Here is a 24,377-nt window from a genome sequence, read left to right on the forward strand (position 1 = left end):
TCGATGTCCGGGTTGCATACACGCTGTTTAACTGTGACGTACCCGGGGTGACACCACCTGTTGTTCACGAGCACGGCGAGACCCCCTCCTTTCTTCTTGCCGGTCGCGGTGGTGTCTCTGTCGGCTCGAACCGTCTGGAAGCCGGGAATGGTGACGTTGGAGTCCGGTATCTGCTTGTGCAGCCACGTTTCCGTGAGACACACAATACTGGACTCCCTGTACTCCCTCTGTGTTCTGATGAGCGCTTCCAGTTCGTCCACTTTATTTGCCAGCGATCTCACGTTTCCAGTGATGACTGCAGGGATGAAGGGCTTAAACTTCCTCTTCGCCATCCTCCGTTTAAGCCCCGCTCTACAGCCCCGCCGTCTCTTCTTTAGCTCCTCCGGGATGGTGGGTCTCTCTCCGGCCAAGAGGGTGGTGTGCCTCAGGGCCATCAGCTGGTCGCGGGTGTAAACAATGCCGGCGTGTGTTGCCGGCATGCTTCCAGTGATCCGAAGAGACCGAAGTGCGGTTAAAAGTGATAAAAAAGTGTCCAATCAGTTGCAAAAGCATCTCGTCATTGTGCGGTACGAAGATGCACAGAGCAGTGCAAAAATAAATATAAAAAACAAACAGCAAACGTAATAAAAACACAAAAGACCAACAGTAATACACGGAGCTGCTACGACAGGCTCCCGTTAGTACGGCGCCATCTTTAAACAAGTATATGTGGTATGATTATGATAATAAATAAATCAATAGGTTATTTTGTTGTAAAGTTTCAGGGTAACTTCTGTTCGGTTCATTGTTACAACCGCGACCATCCCGGAGCAAAAACACCGCAGCGCTAGCCGGTTAGCAGTAGCATGTAGCATTTAGCCTAGCTCCTTAGCCTGAGCTAACCAGGTAACGATAAGCTCTGTGGGCTTGGCTCAGTTGTCAGTCTTCACTCAGCCCACCTAGCGTCCACTCGCTCTGTGGTGAGGGAGAAGGACAAAATGATGCTGCAGAATGTCATTACCAAGATTTTACCTTTTTATGCAACTTTTCAAAATAACTTCTTCCTCGTCAGACGAAAGAGCAAAAATACTCTTCATAAACTAACATTTTGTGCTTATTCACTGTATATGCTCAGTCTGATTTAAATGACTTAAATTCAAGGTTTACTTTTCTATTCTATGTATGTGATTATGTTTTCAGCTCATTCTCATTTTGGAAATAATTAGATCTAAAAGATGCTTCCCTTTCATTCACCTTTGGTTGGACGTGCTGACGTATTGTGGTGAGCATATTGTGTCACTTCCGGTGTTAGCTGCTGTCTGTTGTATCGATCGCTTCTCCTTTTCACCCCATGATATTCTGCTAATATCTGACTGAAGCTGATTTGGAGTCACATTCACAGTTGTACTGTTCTTTACACACATCTCTCCCTCTCGTGGCGACTTCTTCACTAATTTACTGTGATTTAAACACTACTCATGTTAGCTTAGCAACTTAGCATTAGCAGCTAACAATGGCTTCTCCCTCTCACTCCCCTGCTCTCTCCTGCTCAGTGTGCTTGATGTTCAGTTACTCCTCTGCCTCCTTTAGCGATAACGGTATGTGTGTTAAATGTAACCTATTTGCCAAGATGGAGGCGAGGATTAGCCATTTTGAATCGCAGCTCTGCACCAGGGAGAGTAAATCTTTAGCTGATGTAGTTTGCCAGTCCCGGTAGTAGCCGGTGCGAGCCAAGTAGCTGTAGCTTCTCCAGCCCCCCCATCAGCTCCCGAGCAGCCGCGATGCCAGGTCGGCTGGGTGACTGTGTGAAATAAGAAGCGTAGTCCTAAACCAAAGCCCCCAGTTCACCACCAACCTGTTCATGTCTCGAATAAATTTTCCCCACTCAGCAACACACACGCTGAGGAACAAACTCTGGTTATTGGTGACTCTATTCTAAGGAACGTGAAGTTAGTGACACCAGCGACCACAGTTAAATGTTTTCCTGGGGCCAGAGTGGGCAACACTGAGTCCTATTTAAAACTGCTGGCTAAGGGTAAGCATAAGTACAGTAAGATTATTATTCACGTCGGCAGTAATGACCTCCGACTACGTCAGTCGGAGTTCACAAAAATCCATATAGATTCAGTGTGTACGTATGCAACAACAATGTCGGACTCTGTAATTTTCTTAGGACCCCTGCCTAATGTTACCAGTGATGACATGTACAGCCGCACATCATCCTTTCACTGCTGGCTGTTGAGGTGGTGTCCAAATAACAACGTGGGCTTCATAGATAATTGGCAAACTTTTTGGGGAAACCTGGTCTGATTAGGAGAGATTGTATTCATCCCACTTGGAATGGAGCAGCTCTCATATCTAGAAACATGACAACGTTTGTTAGACAGTCCATACTGTGACAATCCAGAGTTGAGACCAGGAGGCAGAGTCGCAGTCTTACACGCTTCTCTGCACTTCTATTTTAACAGTCACCCTCACAATATCCTATAGAAACCTAATAAAAGTTAACAATATAGTTAACTAATATATCGGTCACTAAAAAAAACAGAAGTATAAAATGTGGTTTATTAAATATCAGGTCACTCAATACAAAATCGTTACTTATTAATGACCTGATTACTGATCGTCAAATTGATCTATCATGTTTAACAGAAACCTGGCTGCAAGATAGAGAATATGAGGGTTTAAATGAAGCGACACCCCCAACCCATACCAATACTCATACTCCTCGAAGCACGGACAGAGGTGGAGGGGTTGCAGCAATCTCTAAATCTGACCTATCTATCAACCCTCGACCGAAAGAAAGTTATAACTCCTTTGAACATCTGATTATCAGCCTCATACATCCAAGCCTGACCAATTAATCTAGTTATCATATATCGTCCGCCTGCCCCTTAATCAAATTTTTATCTGAATTCTCTGAATTTCTATCAGAGCTAGTTTTTAGGACAGATAAAATCATTGTAGTAGATGATTTCAACATTCATGTAGATGTTTCCAATGACAGCCTTAGTTCAGCATTCAACTCAACAATAGACTCGATTGGTTTCACTCAACATGTGAATAAACCCAATCACTCTTTAAATCACACTCTTGATCTTGTTCTGACATATGGCATAGACATTGAAACTGTAATAATATTTCTCCAAAACCCTCTTCTCTCTGACCAATTTTTAATTACATTTGAATTTACAATTATTAATTACACCGATTCTGGACAGAAATTCTATTATAGTCTGTGTTTATCTAATAAAACTGAACAAATCTAAGAAACTGCTTCCTTCTACACTTACCTCACGGTCGTGTGTGTCGGTAAAGTACAGGAAAGTTATCAAAACTTTACTCCCACACTAGTTGATAACTTTGTTAATAGTACAGCAGCCTCATTATAAAACAACTCTTGACACTGTCGCCCCTCTAAAAAAGAAGAAGGTAAATCAGAGGAGATTAGCTCCATAGTATAATTCTCAAACGTGTTTTAAAACAGACATCACGGAAGCTAGAGAGGAAGTGGTGTTCGACTAATCAATATGACTTTCACCTAGCCTGAAAGGATAGCCTGATGAATTACAAGAAAGCACTTAGAAATGCCAGAACCTATTATTATTATTATTATTATATTATTTTTATTATTAGTAGTAGAAGAAAATAAGAACAAACCCAGGTTCCTCTTCAGCACTGTATCCAGGGTGACAGAAATTTACACCTCTACTGACCCATCTATCCCTCCAACCCTGAAAAGCAATGATTTCATGAGCTTCTTTACAAATACAATTATAACCATCAGGGATAAAATCCCCAACCTCCTCCCCATGAATAGCACAGATACATTGTCTATTCCAGAAACCATAGAACCACCTGTAGCACCAGATTTATATTTGAACCATTTCTCTTCTATTGATCTTCCTGAACTGACCTTATTAGTTTCCTCATTTAAACCAACAACTTGTCAATTAGACTCTTTTAACTAGACTTTTTAAGGAAGTTTTCCCACTAATTGACAGTTCCATATTAAATCAGATGTCTTTGTTAACCGGCTACATACCACAAGCTTTTAAGGTAGGTGTTATTAAACCTCTGCTTAAAAAGCCCACTCTTGATCCAGAGGTTTGAGAGAATTACAGACCCATATCAAACCTGCCCTTCATTTCTTAAATCCTAGAAAAAGCTTTTGCTAACCAGCTGTGTGATTACTTAGATAGTAACAGTTTGCTGGAAAATGTTCAGTCAGGATTTAGAATCCATCACACCACAGAAACAGCACTATTGAAAGTCACTAATGACCTTTTCATGGCATCAGATGATGGACTTGTCTCTATACTCGTCCTGTTGGATCTTAGTGCAGCATTTGACACCATAGATTATACGATTCTGTTACAGAGACTGGAACAACATGTAGGGATCATGGGAACGGCACTAGACTGGTTTAAATCATATTTATCAGACAGATTTCAATTTGTTAACGTCAACAATGACCCTTCCATGCACATGCAAGTTAGTCATGGAGTTACTCTTACGATACTCTTCACCTTATATATGCTCCCCTTAGGCAACATCATCAGAAGCACCACACTACATCCCTAGTCTCAAGTACATCAAGGCATGGATGACCCAAAACTTCTTACTTCTAAATTCAGTCAAAACTTAGCTCCACTGTGAGGAACTTTGGAGTTATGTTCGACGAGGACATACAGTACATACATACATACAGTATATATCAAGTCTCTAGGACAGCCTTCTTCCACCTGCACAATATTAATTAAATTAGAAATGTCCTGTCTCAGAAGGATGCTGAGAAACTAGTCCACTAATTTATTTATTTTAATACATGTCAATAACTATGTCACTTTTTCCTCCCATAGTCCCTCTCTCTTTCTCTCTCTCATTTCAGATATCTCTGACCCCGAAACTACAACTATTACTATTATTACTATTATTAACAACAATACTTCAGTAATTAATCATTATATGAATTGTTACTTTTATCAATAATAATCAATAAGTCTTTATACTGTTATTGTTTTCATTTTAACTAGTCAGAGTTGATACCTGAAGTGATCCCAGTCTCTCTCACCTCTCTCTCTCCCCCTCCCCACTATCTCTCTCTCTTCTCTCCCCTCTTTTCCACCCATCTCTCCTCTCCTCCCCCTTTTTCTTTACTCACCCCAACCGGTTGAGGCAGATGACCGCCCACATTGAGTCTGGTTCTAGAGGTTTCCCCGTTAATGAGGGAGTTTTTCTCTCCGCAGTCACCAAAGTGCTGCTCATTGTGGGAACTGTTGGGTTTCTCTATATTAAATAAGATTTTAAGGTCTTGACCTTCGATGTAAAGTGCCTTGAGATAATGTATATTATGATTTGGCGCTATAAAACAAATACAATTTAATTGAACTGAACTGAACTATGCGATCGAGTTCTGCACACTCCCCGCAGATGGCTGGAACAGTGCTGCACTACTGGAAATTTTCCCTCTTTGTGTTAACTGACTCGTCAAAGGATCTAATCCTTCTTGATTTTCCAAGTGAAAATGGACTCGCTTTGGCCATTGAAACTGATAAGAGGTTCCTTGAGAGAAAGAGAGATCCCGAACTGACCACAAGAGGGCTGACGACATATAACTGGCATTCTTCCAGACAGACACCCCCTTCAATGATCTCAGCTTCGCCCTCTGCTGCTGCAGAGGAACCAGTGCAGCTGGGCCGGACCAAACTGTTACCAGAAGAGTGACAGCGCCCTTCGGGAGGGGAGGTGTATTTAGTTTGGCCAGCTGGGTCATCTTATCAACTTTTGCCCAGTAAAAAGACAAGGCTCATCAGTTATCCATTTCCTCAGAATCTAAGCTTGGGCTGGATTCTTCTTCAAGGTCTAAACGACATCACAATAAAAACAGGTACCACCTGCCCCTTATATCATTAGCATTTGAACTATGACAAGGATCCAATATTTTCACCAAGTTAGACCTCAGAAATGCCTATCACTTTGTCAGGGTAAGTGTGGGGGATGCCTTTCTCTCCAGCAAGCTCTCTGCTGCGTAAAGGAATTATGATGTGGCCTGTAGCTGCTGGCAGTGAAGTTGGCCTTGGAGAAGTGGCATCACTGGTTGGAAGGGGCCAGCAAACCATTCCTAGTTTGGGTGAACCACATCAATGGAGTATATCCTGTGGTGGCAATTTCTGTGAATCAAGCACAAAGTCAAACACTTCTTTCTGCAAGTTTAATTCAGCATCTGCAGAAGGACTCACAGTACTCATCACCTGAATGACTTGTACAAATGAGCAAAGAACAGAGGAGAATATGTGTACTTAAAGCTCACAGCCCCCTCCCATTGGGCGTGTAAAGGTATTTATTTCCCTCCTGATGTGTATCAGTGGAGGAGACATCATGCCCTGATGTCTCTGTGGGGGACCCTGGAGTGAGACCCTGGGTGTGAGATCCCAATCAAATACAAATAGATACAATAAAATTGAGATTTCGCAGAGGCCATGAAGTTAAAGTCTTTGAGCAATAGATTGTAAACAATCTGGTCATTCTTCCACACACACTTCTGCTCATGCAATATCACATCCACAAATGACAAAGTTTCCATTACAATCTGCTCTGCGAATAGACTCAACCCTAGACAGGCAAGGTGGGCCCTATTTTATAATGATTTTAATTTCACTCTCTCATATCACCCTGGTTCCAAAAATTCCCCGCTCACATTCTACCACCCTTGTGTGTACCTTTGGCTCCTGCATCCCTTCCCAGAATATAGTATAACAACGGGCAAGAAGTTGACTACCTACCTGAAGCAACATTTCACCCAACATAGAGAGGACAATCTCCAAGGGGTCTGACACAATGAACATTGGACCACATAAGAAAGAAGGAGGATGGAAAGGCACTGGATTATCAAACTTGAAACAATGCATCCCATGTCCTTAAGGAGACCTATCAAAGAAAATGGTTCTCTGTACATAGTTTATATTTAGTTTTGAATGCCTGTATGTTACTGTTAAATGCCTTTGTAGTAGGCAATAACCTCAGGACGTTCTTCAACCTTGAGATGCCCAGTCTGACATTTCCACTACTCCTTCTAAGAATCACTTGCAAGATCATGTTACTGAAATTCCTAAGTAATGTGGGCTGTTAGTTCATGCAGTCTGTACTACATGAGCCACCTTGACTGTCCTTCTGGAGGAGACAAGACCCCTATTGATCATCCTAACAGTGTCCATGGCCCTAACCCTAACAATTTGGATTTAATACCTAAACCTAACCATTAGGATTTGATACCTAACCTAAAGTATCGATATACTCTTCTGGATTTTTGATGGTCAATCAATGGACTTTCTCTAACACCTAGGAGTCTATACCCTGACTTATATGTCATCCTAAACCTGACCAACCCAGCTCTAAGACCATCATTACTGGACCTCAACAGGATCAGTGGGGAGGTTAATGTGATACAAAATACTCTAACACTTACCACATACCCCAGTCCCCCACTACAGACCCCAGACACAACTGATTGTAACTTTATGAATGTGGCTCATGACAATAATGAAGCAGTCCAACTCAGCTCCAGGTTTTTCATTGGAGGAGGTCTTGAAGATCAGACTGAAGCCCATTTGGATCAAATGTTCCTGCATACCAAGGGTTAGGGTTAATATTGATGTTTATTAGTTAATGTTGATGGGGTCGTCATTCAGTTGGGCCACATGCAGAGGGGGGGATTCACTACTTGAATTTGCCTCATTTGGATGATGGGAGGTTGCCACAATACCACTTCCTGAGGAAGCATGTGCCCCTGACCAAGTGTATACCGGATGGCCTAGCTGCATTTAAAAATTTGGTCAGCCACAAAATAGGTGATGTCACACTGTCTGCCATACCCACCAGCCTGAAGAGCCCAGACTTCAGACTGAAAAATGCCAATTTGTATGGCATCCTGGCTGCAGAACTTTTGAACTTGGTGAGTTATGGGTTCAAAGAACTGTTCAATTTACTGCCACAAATGGACATGTGGCGCCCCACTGTCCAGAAGCAGGGGACTATGAACATGGGCAGTTTCAGAGTGCTGAGGAAGGATCTGATGTTCATTCCCAGCATCTTGGACCAGGCTTCCACCACTGGACCATAGATGCACTCCAAAAGACATGTATTGAGAGGGTGTGGGCACTCTACAGGCCCATGAGGCTGAAACCACTGTATTGGGAGCTGCCTTCATAAATGTCTTCTTTAGAAAAGAAATGAGCAGCTTGTCCAAGGGGGCATTTTATTTTTCCAGCCTTCAAGTTCTTGGACCCCAGTTAAAAGGATCTGTTGGAACTTTAAGGACTGGATCCAAGTCCACCAGGGTGACCACCAGATCATGCAGATGTCTGGTGATCTTGAAGACCCTTGAGGTCCTCAGTGAGCTTGAGTGGCACTCTCTTTGCTTCTGCAAACAACTGGGGCTGTACAGGGATCACAGAATGCCCTGGATGCCAAAGACTATTGAAATGCTCCCGCAGGGGATGACAGGCAGTTTGCTGTTCAAAATACTGACCTTCATCTCCTGTGTGTGGCTGATCCAGAATGGTGCCTACATTAATTTTGTGCACCTGAAGGACTTGATGCAGGTAATGTGCCTAGGGGGCATGTCTCAGGCAAGACTGCAGCAGCTCCAGATCCTGGGGAAATTCACCCTGGACAAGGTCAGGAATGTGATGGTTTGGAGGCTGCACCCAACCATCCCCCCTAAGGTGGAGCAACCAGTGCACCCCATCCCTGCTGGGACCACCACCCAAGCAAAGACAAGGTGTGTGTCCAGCTGGAAGATGTGCAGGTTGTTAGTTTGTTGTAGTTAGGTAGTAGTTTATAGTGGTGAGGATAGAACAAGACAGTCAACATCCAACCCAAGACATAACCATAAATTGGGTCATTCCTTATTTATTATCATTTCATTCTGTGTTTCCTGTTTTATTTGGGTCTTTTCTCTTTTTCAAAAGCAAACGTTTTCCTGTGTCAACCAGACTAGGTGTGTTCGGTGTTCATGCTGTCTCTTATGTTCCTGTTTACCCGACTGTATAAAAACCTTCTTCTTTCACTATTCGAGGTGTTCCACTCTGAGCATTCATGCTGTGAAACCCTCTGCAGAGCTCTATTAAAGACCCAAAGACAACTCTCTGAGAAACTTTATTTACATCTCGAGATAAATTTCCACCACAGTGATCTTATATTTCTCTTCTTTTCGTTTTAAACCCTATTCACTAATTATTTTCCTCTGTGCTTTTCTTCACCAAATGTTCTTCTTTATTGATATACATTTAGATATTTTCTTCACCTCCTATTCATCTCATAGATTGTACCCCTCCCCCCCTTTATTTCTTATCCCTTTATGTTTTTTATTCCCCTCTCATGTCAACTCTCCCTCTCCTTCCTTCCATTGCTTTTCATATTTCTCCCGACCAGGAGCAAAGCACAAAACAATTTCCAATGCCATCCACTTTACCTACCCACTCACTCTGTTCTGCTCCTCCTCCTCATCATTGTTGTAATCTCTTTCTTTTTGCCAATCTCTTTCTTTATCTTTCTGTCAGATCGATTGTAAACAGCTGTCATTATGCTTAGCCTCCGTTTGTCTCAGAGAGTTTAGTGGGCTGAGGATGCACATGACGCCACAGTACATGTGTATATTTTGAAAGGGTGTATATGCAGTAGAGACAGGTACCTGCTAGCGGTACTGATGTTCGATTAGCTGTCATCATCAGAAACAACATAATCATGGTGGGAAATGACACTACTCAGAAACAAGGATAATTTTCTCTGAGGTACAGATGTCTAATGTGATTCCCTGAATGATGCTAATGTTTTTAGAGTCAAAAATAATAACATGTAATGATCCAGCAGTGATGTGTGTAATAATGACTTCATATTAAACAGTGTTTTAGACTACTATGGTAGGCGAGGTTGCCACTGGGGGCTCCCAACAGATTTCAACATGTTTTATTTCTACTCCAGAATAAACAAACATAAAATCTGAAACCAACATAAATTAGCAACTGAAATCTCTGCACGCAGAGTCTTTCCGGAGGCCAGACAGGTTGGCCCCACCGCCGAAGTGGGACCAGGATCAACCTCATCTCCAACGTGGGGACTATGGGGTGCCGTTTGTAAAGCAGCTCACGCTGAAAATAACAGCAACCTTTTGTCACATTTAGTCACATTGTCACATTCAAACCATGTTTAAAAAACTGGTGTGAATTTTTGAGAGTCACTTTTTTGCACATTTACAACAATATTTGTCAACTTAGAGATATTTTAAATATTTATATCCAAATGTTAAATGTTACACTTAAATGTTAATTGTTAAATCTAAATGCTAAATCTAAATGTTAAATTTAAATCTAAATGTTAAATCTGAATCTAAATCTAAATGTTAAATCTAAATCTAAATGTTAAATCTAAATCTAATTCTGTTCTAATAAATGTTGCTCTTAGCGGTACAAGGCTTTTAACTATGAAGATGCTGTTATGCTCCTGTCTAGATAGATGTCATACATAAAAATATAGAACTGTCTGTCTGCTGCCTCCAGTCTGCTGCCTCCAGAAAACAGGAGAGCTATGGCCACCACATACTCAAAAAACATCCTCAGCATAGATGTTGAAGGACCTCAGTCTCCTCAGGAAATAGAGCTAACTTTGGCTCAAACTTGGATCACTCTACTGTTAATCCATTGCCCACACACAGATCTGTGCTCAAGTCAAACAGGCCCAAGATGGTCTGAAAATATTATTGAAACTTTAAGAGGCTGTTTCCTTAGCATGGGCTGCAGTGTATTTCATGACCTAGTGTTCTATGTTAAATGCTATACTCAAAGCTAGCTCCTTCACATTCACCCTGTAACATTTATTGTCGTCCCTGCAATGTATGCAGTGTACTTGTATCTTATGCCTCACTGACAGTGTGTAGGCAGACTAACTGTCTAGGATGTCATGGAGTACTCACGCCTTTTAGATGAACTTCCTAATGTCTGCTATCAGTAGGCGCATGAACCATGACGTGATCTGCTTGGCGTCCATGGAAGCCACGCCAGGCTCTGAGCTCGGCCAGATCAGACGCTGCCGTTAATGATGGGGAAGTGTCCCTGTGCAAAGTGAAATGTGTCCGTAAAAAGTGTGCATTTCTCCATACTGGTCAGCCCAGGATTCTGCTTCTTCCTTTAGTTTGTATTCAAACATATAGTAGAAGTATGCAGGGGGTTTGGGGGTAAATGATGATGGTCTTCACAAGTGACTGACCTACGCGCCTCCAGTGTGTTCCTGACGTCAGTCTTTCCCTATTGCCCAGCTCTACATCAAACACTACACCTAAACCCAAGAATGAAGAAATAAACAACCCTCCTAAATCGTAACACAAACAATAAGCCTTACATAACCAAGGATGTTAAAATCTGCATTCATAAAAAAAGAGCCTGGCTTTCAGAAACAAGTACTGTGTATGTGTGTGCCTACAGCATAGAAAGATCTTAATTTTGGTCTGAAAAAAAGCTATTACTGCCTGTAACGCTTCAAACTGTCTGATAATTGAACCACAGCGGGTACAGTGTGTCTTTAGCAGAGTCTGTTAAAAGAAATCTACAGGTCCTGATGGTCTACCTGCCACCCTCCTAAAGAGCTGTACATTGGAACTCACTGCTGCTTGGTGTCCTATCTTTCAACAGTCACACTGTCCCTGCTCTCTGGAAGAAATATTTTATCAAGTTTCTGATGATACAATGATTTTATGCTTGTTACACAGGGATGACTGCCCTACAATGTACCTGGATGAGATGTCATCCTCTCATTTTTACATCAAAAAGACAAAGGAGATTATATTTGCCCCCAGAGAGGTGAGAGTCAATAACTGACAATGTTATCAAGCAGGTGAGCACTTTTAAATATCTGGGCATACAGCTGGACTGAAATCTGAAATGAAGTGCCCATGTAGACTTTCTGTGTGGGAAGATGGCTCAAAGGCTGCCCTTCCTATGTAGACTTAGACTGTTCGGTGTGAGCTCCGACATAATTTCGATAATTTACGCTGTTGTGCTAGAAAGTATAATTAGATATGGAATGGCAGCATGGTTCGGCACTCTCACAGTCCAGCTAAAATCAAAAATTGAGAGCATGGTAAAAAACGGCTATGATTGTGATGGGCAAAAAGGACTATCCTTCCCCTCAGACCATTTACGGAGGGTCTGTGGTCAGACTGGCACACAGGATCCTTAATGAGCCGTCAAACATACTGTTCCCCGAATTTGACCAGTTACCATCAGGCAGACATTACAGAGCATATAAGTGTAAAAACCAACAGTCTTAAGCTCTCATTTATCCTTACTCAAATCCTTTGATGTATTTGTAAACTGCTGTGACCAGTCTTTGCGTCACATAAATCAATCAATTAAATCAAACAAATTTTATTTGTATAGCCGATATTCACAAATCACAATTTGTCTCATATGGCTTTAACAAGCTGTGGCATCCTCTGCCCTTAAACCTCAACAAGAGTAAGGAAAAACTATCAAAAAAACACTTAACAGGGGAAAAAACATAGAAACCTCAGAGAAAGCCACATGTGAGAGATCCCTCTGCCAGGACGGACAGAAGTGCACTAGAGGTCACCTTTAACTGAGAACATCAGCAAAAGTGTAAATAAATAAATGTAGCTAAGACCAAAGACATTTTCAATGACTATCAGCCCCTACTCATGCACCATGTATGGTTAAAGGTTGAGACGGTCGCAACAGTGCATTTGTACAGTTTTTGAATTTTTAAATGTAAATTTGATGCAGACACTCAATGTAAAATAATTTTTAATGTGAACATGACATGATTTATTCTTTTGTCCTCTGTCCTTTCTTATTCTTCCTAGTTTGGCAGTCTTAGTCTAGGAACACATTGAAGGAAAAAATGTCAATCTAGTGCTACCCTAATGATGAAGTGATGGTCAACCAAAGACACAGACTCTCAACACCCTTTATTTATTGAGTTCCAGATGCTTCCATTAGGTTTTGGTCTACCCAAAGGTAGCATTAGATACAGATTCCTTTGTTCTATCTGCTATTGTTTTCTTTAAACCAATTATATCCACAGCTGCCATGTCATTGTGTTTTTGTTTGGTGACAAAGTCGGAAATATGGATCTTGTTGTGTGATGTATTTGGGCTATCACAATGTGCTATTGTCAAATAAAGAAAATTGCAACTTAGGGCCAGTTGTCACGCCTCAGCAAAAGTCAAGATAAGTTTTTGTCTTGTCTCCATGTTTGTATTGTGATTTCCTGTTTTATTTTGAGTAACTCTCCTCTCGTTTCAGGTCACTTGCCCTTCCTCATGTGCCTCGGTCTGATTGTCTTCCCCGATCCTGATTATACTCACCTGTTTCCCATTACCTCCATGTGTGCTTATAGTCTGCGTTTCCCCTTTGTCCTGTGCCAGTGTGGTTTGTCCCTTGTCGAGTCTCACCATCCTTTAGTCAAAGACCCATAGTTACAGTCGGTTGCCTCGTAAAGAATGTTTTTTGTTGGCGTTTGCCTTTTAGTTTTCATAGCTTCTTTTGTTAGTGTAGTTTAGTTATTGTTAGGTCTTGTCCCTCTTCGGAGGAGATTTTTGTTTATATTTATATTAGAAGTATTGTCCCTCATTGTAGGAGTTTTATTTTAGTTCATAGCGGGTCCCTCTTTGAAGGAGTTTTTTGTTCATAGTTATATTAGAAGTATTTTCCCTCATTGTAGGAGTTTTGTTCTTTTGTTAATGTTTATAGTTAATTCCCTCACAGGAGGTGATTTGATTAAGTTACTAATTTTCATAGCCTTTAGATAAGACCCCTTTTAGATCAGACCTTAGTTAAGTTGTTTTTTCTTTCCCTTGTCCCTTCACGGAAGGTAGGATATTTGATTTGTAAGTTTTGTAATCATTCCCTCTTTATCGAGGCTCCCTCTGTTTTTTCAGTCATTGTTTTTTTGTGAAAATAAATACACGAGCTGCATCAGCTTTTTTTCCTAACTCTGCATCCAAGTCCTTCCTCTGAGTTGTGTGCGTGACAGCAGTGCTGTTCAAATCTGGGTTTTAAAATGTATAATTCTTCTCATAATTCATAAATAGTTATTCTTATCTTATGATAAGCAACATATATGTTAGTGGTCAATACAGGAGTTCATTTGTAGCTTATGTTTAAAGAACTGCTAATGACACTGCATCGTGTGTGTTCAAACCATCTAACCAGAGCCAACATAAAATTATGTTTTTTACAGTCATTTACAAGGTGGCTTCACATATGTAATCAGGGTAAACAGATAAACTGTGACCACAACAATTGCATGACAGAGTGATGCAAACTCACACGCTTGAGTTTACATTAACTGCATCAGATATGAGAAACAGAACAATTGGGTTTAAGTCTTGCAAGCTGACTACTCTTTTGGTTCAGTCAAACTCCAAACTGCATTAAAAAAAACAAACACCATTACATTTATATTTTAAATGTCTCCTGTCAACAGTACAGTACATAACCCAAAAAACTACATTTGTACTTAGCAAGTGTGGCAGTCGACCATGCCACGGGGTTCCCACCACGACAGCCAGAAACGAACCAGTCCAACCATTGGGTGCTCAGCAACATCTTTTTATTGCATGCCAACAGAACTGAAAAAACATTGAACTTAAAGGGTCCAGCACTTTCTGCTGGACCATTAGCTTCACCCAGTCTCTTCCCCAGTGTGTGTTCCCCGAGGCAGCTCTGCTGCTGCCTTTTCAAGCATGAGGCTCAATCAGCTAACAGATCTCACCTGTGCTGACTGATCCTCTGTGGTGCAGGTGAAGGTGCTCTCTCAGCCCCTTCACCTCCACAGCAAGGTTCAAAACTATGGGGCAAATAATTTTGTAAATCTAAAATGAACAAAGAATTAAGGAATCTGGAACTCCATGTGCATGGTGGCTGAATTAATACCACCTAGAAAAACAGACCTCCCTATCGTCACACATTGAAGAAATTGTATTATTGATTATGGGTCTTGAGGCATTCAGACATGAAAATACGACTGTGTTAAGTGAAAATATTGGTTAAATGATTAATTATTTAAAAACATATATTCATGAAAATGCATTAATTTCAAGCTCCTAAATAGTTTATAGTTCCTAATTATTATATAAATGTTAAAACAGCTGCAACAAATAGACCAAGATGCCTCATTTAGGCTATAGGCCCACCATGGTTAATGATTGATTTTTGTGAATAAAAAATATCTCTCTATATAAAATATCCTATTTTTTTATTGCACCCAGGTCCTAACATACACTGTAAATCCCCTTCCCTTAATTGTGCGAGTGGTGTTTATGGCTCAGCTACAATAGCAAACATAAGGCAAGAGTGATTATATTGTAAGTGATTCTCAGCACCCTCTATAAAATTAAAAATGTTAGTCTGTGTTCTCCAATTTCCAATAAGCAAGCGCATAGGCAAACATGGAATGCAAACACACACACACACACACACACACACACACACAATGACTGACTGTTAATGACAGTGCAAGTTAATCTTTATTGAGGCTCTTGTTCCTGACAAATAAGTGTTGGGAACAAACAGTGAGGCGCAGCGGTGATGTTAGCAAAATGTATTTTCTTAATTAAAAGCTTTTCTTTGTTTTACCTGCACAAATGATAACAGCTATCTGTGTGTGAGAGATAAACTGGGGAGTAGGAGCTGTTTATGAGGAAACAACACTATTTGTTCGTGTTAATACTGCAGTGCATTAACAGAAAAGATTCTGTGTCAAGATTTGTAAATGAATAGGGTGACATGAACACATTGCATAGAGATTAGTTTGATGGGAATGTAATCAGTGTGAAGTACCATGTGTCTGTGTCAATGGTTAGACAATGTTACATGATGATTTGTGACTGGTGAGTAGAACGTTGGACATATATTGAAAATAGATACAATATGTATAACAGAATCTAAAAGTAATTACCTTAAAAAACCTAGTATTTCTAATTCTCTTTTTGTATATGGACAATAACGCAAAGGAATCCAATAACTAGCATTTTTCTTCCATGATATTTAATTTTAAATTGACCATTAAATTTTTTATACAAAGGTAGATAATTATTCTTAGCCTAGTTTGATTATGGAGTTGTTAATTGTTGCCAAAATTCAATCTAAAACAAAGGTTATGGGAGTTTATATATTTCACTTTGAAAGCAAATGTATGGAATTGAAATACATTTATGTCAAAAATAGTCCGAAACAGCATATTAAAAAAGAGTGGTGCGTTTGGTGAAAAAGCTATGGTAAAAGTTGCTAATCCAATAAATCTTTTCTGCAGCAGCATTATTTTGTACAGATATGCCCTTAAGATAATGCAATTTGATAGATATGGATAAATTAAGCTATACTACAATGATAATAAACACCAATTGGATAAATTATGATATTCTACCAATTTGTTACAAAACCACTGATTTTTCTAAGAATTCCAAAAGATTTAGAAACATTTTTGAAAACTCCAAAAACATGATGTAACTTTTTTTCATGATGAATAGACAGTTTATTTCTCTCACTGTCATACTTACTTATTTCCTGCAAATATCAGGGTCAGCTTGTTTGTTTGAAATCATACTGAGAGATTGAGCAGATTGCTATTTATTGCTTTCATAATTTTAAGATTTATTTAGTAAAAACACAATTTAACATTCATACCTAAACATTTTTGTGTAGTTTTAGATGAGCAGTACACATTTTTCACTGTGTTGGTTTTCCTCTCCATGTGTTAGGACTGGCTCAACAGCTGTAATGTAATATTATCCTCCCTATCTCACTCACCTGCTCACCTGGTCATCCCAGTCCACAGCAGCTCCATAACAGATTGTCTGCTTATGTTCCCAAGTGCATCCAAATTCTACCTCTGTGTAACCTGTCTACCTTTCCTTCTTTCTGTAAGCCCAGTCCTCTGAATTTCTTTCTCTGCACTAGCTTGTGTGGACTTGGGTCCTCTTCACCTGTGCAGCATCCACCAGCCTTACCTGACACATCTAAAACAAATGGTGCAAATTACTAATGCTAACTACATGCAAATGAAACTGTAAAGGGAATGTAAAGTGTTGGACACACTTGCCACCATAATCACAAAAAACATACACCCCATGGATCCCTGGTCCAAAATCTTAAACAAGCCAAACTTGGTCAGAGCTGTAGCTGAAATATATTTCAGGATCTGTGCGTAGGCAAACATTGGGAGTTCCGTCTACATCTATAACCATGTCAGTTTCTTGTGTATTGATAAGACTGATTGGCTCCCAGTTCATCCACCTGTCACCTCCAGGTACTCTTTTTGAGAGTGAAATGAAGTCCTTGGATGGTTGGATAGATGGATGGATGGATAGATGGATGGAAATACTGATTATGGTAACCTTTGAATGCTAAATTATGATAACACTGTGAGGTTTTTTAACCTGTGTGCTATACGCAAAAACATAATTTCTGTTTGCAAAGAAACCCAGGACATATTTGCATTCACAGAGCAGAAGTCAGATTAATCTTATCAGGTAGTTAAAAGTTTAGTAAGGTAGTTCAGCAGTGTCTTTAAGACATAAAAACCTGCATGACCTATAATTGTTTCCTTCTGAATTCAGACAAAAAGGAATTTACTGTACTTGGCTCGAATCATTATCTCATCATTTTGTTTCTCATCTTTTAGATGACATTTCTTTAGCCTCCATTTCTACTATAGAAACCTTGGAGTTCTTAGCTCCATTCAGACATTCACTGAACTCCAGATAATCTCTTACATTCTGCAGAGGGGCTGTAAGTGAGAATGCAAATTTTCGAGTCAGAGACTCCGGACTTCCTACAGAGTTTCTACTGCCAGCCCCCTAGTAAAATGTGGGAATTTTCAAGTGAGCCCATGAGAGAAAACAGCAGGGGATCTAAAAGAGAGAGAAACTAAAAGAGAACAAATATCAGGATAAAAAAGCGGTGCCAGACACTAGATGTCAAGAGAGCTTTCGGTGATAAGCATCAACACCAGAGTTTATGTAATGTGAACAATAATGTGACCTGCAGCATAGAATTTATATGCTACACCCTGCCTCTGCATGCTGCACCGCCCCTCATGTGAATGCTCCAGAGATTTCTGTATTGTTGTGAAATGGTCTGTTCAGAGAATCTCCTACAGCATTGTTCATAGATGAAATCCATATTTTCTGGAGTTCATGTCTGAAAGCAGCTTATGACTATGACTTATCCTTTGACTCACTAAAAAAAAATGTCAACCCTCCTTCCACCTAGACAACATTATAAAACTAGAAACATTCTTTCTTAAAAGGATGCTAAAAAACTAGTCTATGCATTTGTTACCTGTAGAGTTGATTATTGTAATATTTGCAGGATGTCCCAGTAAGTCTGTAAAAAGTGGTTTCAGGAGGCAGAGAGCCAGTGCCGGTGCTCCCACCACAAGCATCACGCGTGTAGGACACCAAGTGCGGGAGGGGGCACCACCGTTGTGATCATCATCATAATAATCATTCATAATGATGAATTGGTGTTCGAGTGAGAGGCCTCAGAGACACTGTGAATGAGAAGGCAGGCGAAATGCTATAATTTATGCCTGGGCCACAATGGGTGCAGTTGCGGTGCGGAAAGGCTGCCCCTCAGTTCTTCTGCGCTATAAAAGTGATAAAACACATGAATGATTTTCCCATCTCTGATCAAACAGTAAATCATGATAATAAAAATATTATGATGGGCTATTGTCAGGAAACCAGGCTCTGGAGCATATTAGATTTTTATTAAATGAACAGTCATCTGTAGCTTACTGTCTTAGATCACTGTGGCACAATGCCTCAAGCCCTGCAAGCTGAGTCCTCTGGCCCTAGATCATCGTGTAGGATTTGTATTGATACATGTTTGTTAAGGGACACACGCGCGCGCGCACACGCACGCACGCACGCACACACGCACGCACACACACACACACACAGTGTTAAAGTGAGACATTATTCCCAAGGAGAAGCTTATATGGTACACTGCCATTTATTATCTACATCAAAGCTTCCCGAGGAGCAGTATAACAGATGATTTGACAGAGCTGATGTGTGACAGACTACGAGCGCGCGCGTGTGTGCGTAAAGATAGATGGGAGGTTGTCACGTCACCTAATCACCCTCCCCCATTTCCCCGGTGACGCAAGCCACACAAACTACTTAAACGAGCCCGTGGCCACACCGAGCACTTAGAAGTCAGCCCGCCAGTTGTTTTTTCCTCTAACCGGTGACACCCTGCACGAAGCGGTCCAGTGGAACCGCAGACAGTCACAGGAGATTGCGCCTTGTGTGTGTGCGCGCTTTTACGGATTGGCTGAACCGTGGCCGCTCTGCCCAGAACGTGCCACAAAGTGAGCCGCGCGCACATATATTTGCTGCAAGCGCCAGAACCAGTCACCACGTACTTCGCCGGGACCCCCGAGGGAGCGCGGACAAGGAACGCGTAGAACGACTAAAGCATCGTTTAAAACAACACAGAGGTAAGATTACAAAACTTTTTCATTCTCGAACTGCAACTCCTAACGCTACAGTTATTCGCTGTCACTATCGTCGTTCACAAACAGCAGAACATTCATGTTTACTCTTTTATTTACGCATATCTCATATCTTAATTGTCAGCATCATTAGTTGCACTAGGATGCTGCTAGTTGTGTTATATGGAGGTTTAGTAGTAATAATAATGGCGACAATAGTAATGGACTAAATTGTAATATCTAGGTTCTTACCTTTAAATTCTAAAAAGTCAGTTTCGTATTTATTTAATTCTAAAATGTCTGAGAGTCTTTGAACTTGCTGTAATATCTCTGCTGTCTCTCTGTGCCCTCAGTCCATGGCTGCCCCCGTACAGAGCAGCTGCATGTGGATGTTAGTCGTGGGAGCCTGCGTGTCACTGGTAGTCGGAGCGGACTGTGGGAAGGAGTGCGCACTGTGTGTGTACCAGCTGCTGGGACAGCAGTCTGCTTTCTCTTCCATGGTAATCTCACTTTATTTGACTGTTACTACAAAGTGCATGGGTGGTCCCAACAGACTTGACAAACTAATAATTGGTTCAGATAAATCTAAGTTATACATTATATGTGTCACTTTATCAGCTGCAATATATCTAGCTAAAAATAATACAAACACAAAATCCTCCACAATGTAAATTTTGCAATGATCAATAAGTTTATCATTATAATAAGAAATATACATATGGTGTTATTTTGAAATTGCTTAGTGTTACATTCTAGTAGTTTATTTTCATGAGATTTGCTTCTTTCCTTTCCTGCCATTTTCTATGCCCCTGTCATTTTCTGTTTGTCATTAAATTCATTTCATTCTATTGCTTTCTGCTCAGTTCCTCTCCCAATCTGATTCTCTTAATTTCCTTTTAATTCTTTTCTATGTCCTGTTCGTGTATTCTTTACCTCCTCTCCTTTCCTTTTTCATTTTCTTAAATCTCCTTTTTTCCTATTTTCATGTAATGTCCTAAGTTATTAAGTGGCCACAGTTAGATAGTGCTGCTCTGTACACCTCATCATTAAGGATTTTTTCCCCCGACAATTGTTCCTCTTCCTTTTCTTTAGTTTTTCCTTCCTCAGTCACATTACTGTACCCTCAGTCTTTACATTACAGTCAATGTGTAAATATTGTATTGATTAAAAATAAAACCTACTATTTACATTTCAGTGTTTTATCAAAATTGAAATAATTCAGATGTTGAAGTGTCAGATGTGTTAAGTCTGCAATCATGAATATTAACATTTTGCTGATTTTACATAGCCTAGTAGTGTTTGCTCTCCTTTGTAAATCTGGTATATCAGTATCTATGCTGACAAATGACCTGATAAAAAATACTTTTCTATGATTTCTTTGTTTTAAATATTATATTTACAACTGCTCAATGTTGTACCTATAATCAATTTTAAAAAAATGTAAATTCAATTGATTGAAGATTCTCATTCTTATATTATTCATATGAATCTTCTATTGTGTTTCTCCTCATTGCGTTATAAGGAGAAAGACATCATTATTGTTGCATACCTCCCATTATGGCCACCAGAGGTAGCTGCTGGCCTCTACCTTCCCAGCCCCTGAGGTGCCAATATGTCCTCAATTCAATTTTCCTGTTCATTAATTCTGTCTTTTCGTAAGCCAGTGGCGCTGAAAGCTCAGCGAGATTCCACACTCTGTGCCATCAAACAGGAATTTCTGATGGTTGAATTAAGTAAAAATCCAATGACACATATGAGGTTAGGAGCAGGTGAACCCAGCAGTAAGTAGCCCCCAAGGCCCAGCAGACACATTTAGTCTGATTATATTCGTGCCACTGGGGTTATATGGACGCACGTGTTTAAAGGATGACTGGGATAAGTGGGTTGAGGGGTGGGGGACATGCAGCTTTTATAGGCGAAGCTGCCATTAGATATGTCAGTGGGCGAGGAACAGGCTGGGACAGATGGTTTTAAATGAGAAACTGTGTGTTTTCTGAGTTGTTCAGGGAATAATTTAGGTATTTCATAAACAAATTGGGCGTTTTTGTTCTTCCAAACCATCTGTTGACAGTTGACTGTAATCTCTGTCTCCTTTACTGTTTTCTGTCTTAAGAAAGTCTTTAGATTTTGTGTGTTGTTTTCTATCTGAACACAATCATTGCTGCAATTCACGCAAGATGGATGTCAGAGATTTTCTCTCTTTTTCGGTCTTAAATTTCAGGAGTTCATCAGACCCCTAACATCATGGTCTAATATCGCTAAAATGAAAAAAACTTTAATGCAAACGAAGATGGTCAAAAATGGCTCTCCACCACAGAATATTGTTTCATATGTGGGAGGCTGTGGCCGAGGGGTAGATAAGTCATCCTCCAACCAGAAGGTTGGTAGTTAAATCCCAGTCTCCCCCATCTGCATGCAGAAGATGCAAAATGATGAACCCCGAATTGCCACTCATAGGGAAAAAAGTGCTGCTAATCGATGCACTGAGAGAATGGCAAACTGTAATGTAAAGCGCTTCGAGTGGTCATCAAGACTAGAAAAGCATTAAATAAATACCAACCATTCACCATATGTCCAGAGCCAAGAGTTGTTTTATTTTTCCATGATCGATTTGACAGATCTAAATCCATTAAAGCACAGAAAGTGTAAACTAGTTTAATGCTGCCTAAAATGCCTTTTTGTTAAACGGTTTGGTTTGTTTTTTGTAGTTTTTCCTTACTCTTGTTGAAGATGATGTCACACCTTGTTAAAGCCCTATGAGACAAATTGTGATTAGTGAATATGGGCTATACAATTAAATTTGATTGATTTATTGATTGATTTTAGTTCTTATGTTCTGAGTTATTCAATATCTCAGATATTGAAAATCTATTAGTTTGTTCTCATAGATACATTTATAGTCATATCTTACATTATCGAGTGTAGAGTTTCAGAGTGAAATGAATTGTCAAAATATATTCACAATCACAATATTCTAAAGCTCAAAAGTGACATATTATTTCAGTCATAGTTTTTTATTTTGTCAAAACTAACCCCTTAATACTTTCAGAAATGTTACCTTTGTCTATTAGGACAAATTATTTCCTTTTTATAGTCTTGAAGTGAGAGTTTATTTTCGAGAAGACTATAAGATCTAAGATCTACATCAATCTTATATTCATTCATTTTACCAGGACTTGTTATAAGTGAGACTTTTTTAAGAGACAGCCAACACTTCCTGACTCTTTGTCAAGATGTTGATAACTGGATCGTACAATATGATGCGTGTGGGGATTGTTGAGGCATTAACCTGTGCTTGTTTACATTAACCTTAAATCCTAATTGTGCTAGAAGAGATTTGTTTACTCAGCCTGAATTTCTTAAACTAAAATCTTTGCAAGTCATTATGATGATTAAAATCATCAAGGTGATTCATAATGTGTACCACTATACAAAATATGTCCCAACTCTAGTTTCTGTTTCAAGTTGTATACACAGGTTAGACTTTATCGTTTCATCTGATTGATAACAAAACTAAATAAATGTATTTTTAAAAAATGCTGAACTATTGCTTTGACGTTTGGTTGTTAACCTTGAAATAACTAAGGAGCCCTTACATGGAATCCCTTCAATTCACACAGTGTTTAAAAACACCCAAATTACCCATATGTAATATTTTGAAGGAGTTTTTCCTCTCCACAGTCGCCTGTGCTTGCTCATTGTGGGAACTGTTGGGTTTCTCTATGTGAATATTTTTTTAAAGTCTTGACCTTTAAATGTAAAGTGCCTTATGATAATGTAAATTATGAATTGGCGCTATATAAATAAAATTTAATGGAATTGAATTGAATGTTTATTAAATCTATAAATTTGAGAGTTTAACACAGAAAATTAAAGGATTATCTCCCTGATAGAACCACTGATTCAGGGGCAATGTAACCTTGAAACTGCTTCTGTAAAATCAGCATGATTTGATTGCTTAACAGTGTATTGATAAGACTGATTGTAAAAGTCATTATTATAATTTTAAATTTTTTTCAGACATGCTCACTTGAGTGCAATGGTGGGTTGGACAGCCAGAAGCTACGCTTGTGCCGGGACTTACTATTGGAGGAGGAAAACCACATTCCTCTGGATGCCAAGCCACGTCAACAGCAGGAACAGGAAGCAGCCGGTGCCATGATGGCTGACACTGAGGATGCAACATTTCCAGAACACCAGCTGGCCAAGAAGTACGGGGGCTTCATGAAGCGCTATGGTGGTTTCATGTCTCGCCGGTCCTCTTCACCAGAGGGGGCACTCGAGGATGCTGGAAACCAGGATGAGGAAGAAAATGTCCGCCTAGAGATCCTTAAGATCCTTAATGCAGCAGTCGAGCACGGCAGTGAGGGGGACGGTCAGGGCGGCGAGTCAATGAAGAGGTATGGAGGCTTCATGCGGCGGGCTGAAGGAGGGGTAGCGCCGAGTGACCTGCTGGAGGCAGTGTTAGGCCGTGGGCTCAAGAAGCGCTATGGAGGGTTCATGAGGCGTGTGGGCAGGCCAGAGTGGTTGGTGGACAGCAGCAAGAGTGGGGGGGTGTTGAAACGGGCCTGGGAGAATGGCAATGAGCAACAGAAGAGGTATGGGGGTTTCATGGACTAGGATACCACAAATGTGACCCTCAGTCCCTGCATCCCTCCAATCACTCCTCTTCAACCAATCACCTTGTAGTCTGGACTTGTTGGTGTCTTAATCAACTCCCCACTTTCTCTGCTAACTACATTGCATCATCTGGCTTTGTATAACGTGCTGCTGCCTGTATTGATAAAAAAGATAAACAAATATTGTTCAGTACACAAATTATTTTTTGGTCTGTTTTTGGTTTCATCAGTGATATTATTTATTAAAATAATCTGTTGATC

The 24,377-nt window shown here is 40.2% G+C and overlaps 1 protein-coding gene and 1 pseudogene across 1 annotated transcript; both read left to right on the forward strand.

The window, feature by feature from the left end:
• The first annotated feature begins 1,402 nt into the window (after nucleotides 1–1,402).
• On the forward strand, nucleotides 1,403–2,378 carry LOC138405152 (uncharacterized; annotated as a pseudogene).
• Nucleotides 2,379–19,151: 16,773 nt separating this feature from the next.
• On the forward strand, nucleotides 19,152–24,377 carry LOC109641245 (proenkephalin-A). The gene is made up of 3 exons (XM_020105641.2): nucleotides 19,152–19,503; nucleotides 19,851–19,997; nucleotides 23,518–24,377. The coding sequence occupies exons 2-3, from the start codon at nucleotides 19,854–19,856 to the stop codon at nucleotides 24,115–24,117; spliced, it is 744 nt and encodes a 247-aa protein (XP_019961200.1). The 5' UTR covers nucleotides 19,152–19,503; nucleotides 19,851–19,853; the 3' UTR covers nucleotides 24,118–24,377.

This window comes from Paralichthys olivaceus, chromosome 16 (assembly GCF_024713975.1).
Source record: "Paralichthys olivaceus isolate ysfri-2021 chromosome 16, ASM2471397v2, whole genome shotgun sequence".
Lineage (NCBI taxonomy): Eukaryota > Metazoa > Chordata > Actinopteri > Pleuronectiformes > Paralichthyidae > Paralichthys > Paralichthys olivaceus.